This window comes from Carassius auratus, chromosome 28 (assembly GCF_003368295.1).
Source record: "Carassius auratus strain Wakin chromosome 28, ASM336829v1, whole genome shotgun sequence".
Taxonomy (NCBI): Eukaryota; Metazoa; Chordata; class Actinopteri; order Cypriniformes; family Cyprinidae; genus Carassius; species Carassius auratus.
The window spans coordinates 26,641,836-26,647,221 of NC_039270.1; the positions used below are offsets into that span (position 1 = coordinate 26,641,836).

At 36.5% G+C, this 5,386-nt stretch overlaps 1 protein-coding gene across 1 annotated transcript; it reads left to right on the plus strand.

Moving 5' to 3' along the window:
• The first annotated feature begins 717 nt into the window (after nt 1-717).
• LOC113047341 (cyclin-dependent kinase 6-like) lies at nt 718-4,749 on the plus strand. Its single transcript, XM_026208696.1, has 8 exons — nt 718-879; nt 1,422-1,687; nt 1,760-1,892; nt 2,648-2,815; nt 2,903-3,012; nt 3,516-3,566; nt 3,673-3,805; nt 3,898-4,749. The coding sequence occupies exons 2-8, from the start codon at nt 1,455-1,457 to the stop codon at nt 3,988-3,990; spliced, it is 921 nt and encodes a 306-aa protein (XP_026064481.1). The 5' UTR covers nt 718-879; nt 1,422-1,454; the 3' UTR covers nt 3,991-4,749.
• The last annotated feature ends 637 nt before the right edge of the window (nt 4,750-5,386 follow it).

Below are 5,386 nucleotides of genomic sequence, written 5' to 3' on the forward strand. Positions count from 1 at the left end.
ATCATTCCCAGAGATATCAGATATGGGTCTGGAGAAGAATTAATGTAGGATATGGTTGATTAATAACCACTGCAATGCCTAACAGTTAGGCACCACTGTATTTGTACTGAATCCTTCCTTTAACAATTAACCTTCTTTTTGAAAGGTTTATTGTGTGAAAAGGAGAATACATGCTTGGCACTGTGTATTTTGGGTTTTGTAACTATCAGCTGAAATCTTAGTTGCACTTTATTATTGATTAATTACTGTCGATATAGGCCTGCAGGTCTGTATAAAGGGTTTACATGCATCTTTCTCAAATTAAATATTTCTGCAGTTATCTGCGTGTATTTCTGCTTTTTTCATACTGGTATAAATATGCCTATAAATGTGCTAATTAATATACAATGGATGTTTGTGCATACTGAATAAATATGTTCGTTTCAACAACAAATCACTGTGTGCTATGTATCAAGGGGCAGTGTGGTCTCAAAATGGCAGACACTATATTTAATAAATGTCTCTTTTCTTACCTACCCTGCTGAAAAAAAAAAATTATGATCCTTAACCAGGTCAGATCATTACATGTTATTATTATTATTATTTCATAAAGTATATGACTTATTTTTGCTTGCATTCACAGTGCATAGATGTACAAAGTCGTTTCACCTGGGAATACGTTTTCTTAAATAGTTGACATCACATGAGATGGGGGATAGCCAGAAAACAATCCTGGGCTGCTCATTGGTTGGTTTTGCAGATGCAAATCTCACACCCCTGGCCTACATGCCAGATTTTAATAAAATCATGGCAAACAACGCTTATTGATCCGTGTCATTGATCCATATTAGTAGGCAATCATTTTCTTGTTCAAGGTTTTAGATGACACTGACAGAAAAGGTAAGTTAATTTACTGAATTATAGTTTTATATCTTCGAAAGAGCGTATACCCATATGAACAAGTGTCACAACGTGCACGCTTTCCGCGGTATTAATTCAGATAAATAGTCATGAAACACTATTTTAATACGAAATTAATATCTGTGTTTTGGATAAATCTCGTGTCACTGGTGATGGCTTCTGAATTTGGGTCTGAAGCTAAGTGGAAGTCAAATATATATTCCAATTAATTAATCAAGTCAGGTTTATTTGAATTTTCAAACTAATTTTAATCTCATTAAGACCATGTAAAAACTTTTTTTTTTTTTTAAGTTTACGAACAAATCTTATGTCGACGGGATACTTCCTAAATTTTTAAATCAAAATGCATTCAAATATACTTATTGCATTAATGTAATTATGAAGTTTGTTCATTCATTCATTTAAAAAAAAAAAATTTTAAGACATACAGTTCAATGTAGAGTTGAAAGCGTTTTAAAAAAGCTTTGTCCGGTTTTCTAAATCTTTCTATACAGCACTCAGTGAGTTTTGGTCTCTTTCAGTAACACGCTCTGACAGACTGATCTGATCCAAACATGGATGACAGCTGTTGTTGGGAGAGCTCAGATTATGAAATGTTGGCAGAAATCGGCCAGGGCGCCTACGGGAAAGTGTACAAAGCGCGAGAGAGGCGCGGGCTGCAGCGCTTCGTAGCGGTGAAGAGACTCCACATCCCGGAGGAGCCGGAGTCTGGCATCCCTCAGTTCGTGATTCGAGAAGTGGCTCTTCTGCGAAAACTAGAGCACTTCAACCACCCCAACATAGTCAAGTCAGTGTATGGAAACGGTCAAAAATGCCACAAACGTTTTGAAAAGCATAATTAATTTCCATTTCTCTTCAGGTTGCTGAATGTATCACCTGGATGGCAAAACGAGAAGTTTGACCTGACGCTGGTGTTTGAGTATATCGATCAGGATCTCACCACGTTTCTCAGCAAAGCATCAGAAAAAGGCCTGGCCAGGGACAAGATTAAGGTTTTAATTTTAGTCCTCACATTTTCCAGCGACTTAATCTTTCATATAAATTAGTTATGTCTATTTTGACGAATTTACTATGGTTTCTTTTTGAAAATCAATTTCTGCATATACATATGTGACCCTGGGCTACAAACCCAGTCATGCGTAGCAGAGGAATATGTTTAGCAATAGCCAGCAAAACTTTGTGTGGGTCAAAATTGTAAATTTTTCTTTTATGCCAAAAATCATTGGGATATTAAGTATGTTCCATGAAGATATTGTGTAAATTTCCTACCTTAGAAATATAAAAACCTAATTTTTGATTAGCAATATGCATTGCTAAGAACTTAATTTTGGCAACTTTAAAGGCCTTTTTCTCCTTTTTTTATTAATATTATTAATTTATTTTTGCACCCTTGGACTCCAAATGTTCAAATAGTTGTATCTCAACCAAATATTGTCCTATCCAAACAAACCATACATCAATGGAAATCAATGTATTAATCTTTCAGATGATGCATAAATCATAATTATAAAAAAAGACCCTTAATAGGAATGGTGATTTTTGTTTTATGGTTTTGTGGTCCAGGGTCACATTTCATAGTCTTTGCTAAAAAAGGTTATTGTAGACTGCCACCATGATAGCCCATTAAAGAAGATAAAGAATGAATACATACACCTTTAGTGACAACATTCCCCAATGAAGCAGAATGGAATGGGATAAATTAAAGACTAGAGCATAGATTCATGTGTTTTTCTCTCTCTTTATATAGGATGTGATGCGTCAGTTGCTCTGTGGACTTGACTTCCTCCACACTAACACCGTCATTCATCGGGACCTGAAGCCAGACAATGTGCTCGTGAGCAGTCGAGGGGAGGTCAAGATTGCAGACTTCGGTTTAGCCAGAATATACACATACCATATCGCCCTCACCCCATGCGTATGGAGCTCAGATTGACGTTTACAGAAATAAGTGAGGTGGTAGTGAGCTCCTGCATGTGATGTATTTGTATTTGCGTGTGTGTAGGTGGTGACTCTGTGGTACAGGGCTCCAGAGGTCCTGCTGCAGTCCAGTTACATGTCATCAGTGGATATCTGGAGTGCTGGGTGCATCTTTGCAGAGCTCTTTCTGTTAAGGTGAGAGCAAAACAGAGCTCAGAGAGATGTTTTATTCAATGGATATGAAGTCATAACTTGAAATACACTTTTTTTAAAGAAATGAAAGTAATAACATTTATATACTGTTACAATATATTTCTATTTAAAATAAAATCTTTTAGTTTGCACTTATATTCTTTGAAGAATCCTGAAAAATGTATGACGTTTCTACAAAAACATTGAGCAGCACATCTGTTTTCAACATTAATGATAATAATAATAATAATATGCAAATCAGCATATTAGAATGTTTTCGAAAGGATCATGTGACACTTCAGCCTAGATTAATGGCTGCTGAAAATTCAGCTTTATCACCACAGGAGTAATTGTATTTGAAAATATTTTAAATAATATCTCACAACATTGCTGCTTTTACCGTGTTTTGATCAAATAAATGTGGCCTTGCTGAGCATAAGAGACTTCTTACAAACAACTTTTCTAATTCTGTGATGTCTTATCTTTCTCTCTCATCTTTTCTGCAGGCCTTTGTTTCGTGGATTCACAGAGATCCAGCAGCTGCAGAAGATCTTTGAGTGAGTCAAAATACTTTGCCTTTCCGAATCCCAGTTAATATTATTGCAACCAACAACTACATCTTTTTGTGCTCCTTTGTGGTCTTGCATGTTTGCTCTCTCTCAGGATCATTGGATTGCCGGGTGAGGAGGACTGGCCCATAGAAAGCCCTGTCTGCTACAGCCCTACATGGGCTGAGAAGAAGCCTACAAAACAACTATTACCCAGTCTCGCCCATGAGGAGAATGACCTGCTGTCTGTAAGTGGTATTTATTTCAATACAAGAGAGATTTTAGTGACTGGTACACATATAAATAACTTTTCTCCTTTGAAACTTCTCTTCCCACACAGCAATTTCTGACTTTCAATCCGGCTCATCGTATCTCTGCCTGCAGAGCTTTGGCCCATCCTTTCCTGGCAGACTGCAACCGTGAAGATGAATGACAGATGATTGAAGAGGGTGGAGTCAGATGATCAGACAGGCTCCTCCCACCCAATCAGGGGTGCACCCAGAATTATCCTGTTAAATTGAGTTTTTTATTTTTTATAATGGAGTAAAGTGCAGCACCTTGACCTGTAGATCAAGATTTTGTCTAATGAAAATGAGGTGCAGATTTTTTTGGTGGAAATGTACAATTTTACTGGTACTGCTAAAAAGATACAAATGCCCTCAAAAAGTCCAGCTGGTTTTGGAGCTCTTGCTCTTTAATATCACCATCACCTTATTTATGTAATTACAGTGGTGAGGAGGAATGAGAATTTGTCTTTTTCACATGTGACAACTCTATAATAATGACATTTTGTGTATGTTGCAGCACAACTGGTTGTCTAACAGGTAAGTTTAATGTTTCCGGTTAGTTTCAGCGTGCCACCTTAGTGTTGTTTTTGAAAGTTGACTTAAAGCGATGTTTTTGTGCCTCGTTTTGTGTTTGTTTGGGCATCAATTGGAACTGTTTGCTTATTTTTAATCGCATGCAGTGTTTTAAGTTCTGACCAGATTGTTTGAAGTTTTTTATGTTTTCTGTTCCTGATGAATTTTCGGTAAACACAAACCAGAGCCAACAATGCCTGTTTGTAATTAAATGGGCTGAGATTAAGTGTAGTTATGACATTATGCCCTTTAAAATGAATACAATTAAATTAAATGTGTAACTGAATGCATATTTGATCATTTTCTTTATACTGACACTTGAGTAATAAAATTGCAATTTCAATATTGTTTGCCTCCTTTCTTCTTGATCCGCGTAACAATTTCCATTTGATTAATCTAATGTTGTAGGTAAAGAGCTAAGATGAGCACAAAGTGTCTTGCTGAATACAGTTATGGAAGTCGGCCACTGGGAGGCAGTCATGCCATGGTATTATTGCATATGATTTTTTTTTATACTATGTTATACAATAGCACATGACCATAAATTTATTCAGTCTCATAGAACGACATCTGCCGTTCCCAAGAAATCTAATACAAAGGAGTCAGCGAGTTCAATCACTATTTTCACAGAATTTTCCATTTATTTTAAGATGAAAAGTCTAATTGTTAATGGTTAGCTGGCACTTGTTTATCCCAGCAGTAGCCTACCACTGGTTTTGCATTTACTGACGTGTCACCTGAATTTTTGTTAGTTTGTTTCCTTAAAAAAGGAAACTTCCTTAAAAAAAGTAAATAAAAAAAATAAAAAGACCAAAAATAACTGGTTGATAAACTGAGCTGTGGCCCCTTAGAATGGAATGTTGACCTAGTCATGGGGGTATTTTTCTCTCTCTCTCTCTCTCTCTCTCTCTCTCTCTCTCTCTCTCTCTCTCTCTCAAACACACACACACACACACACACACCCTAAAA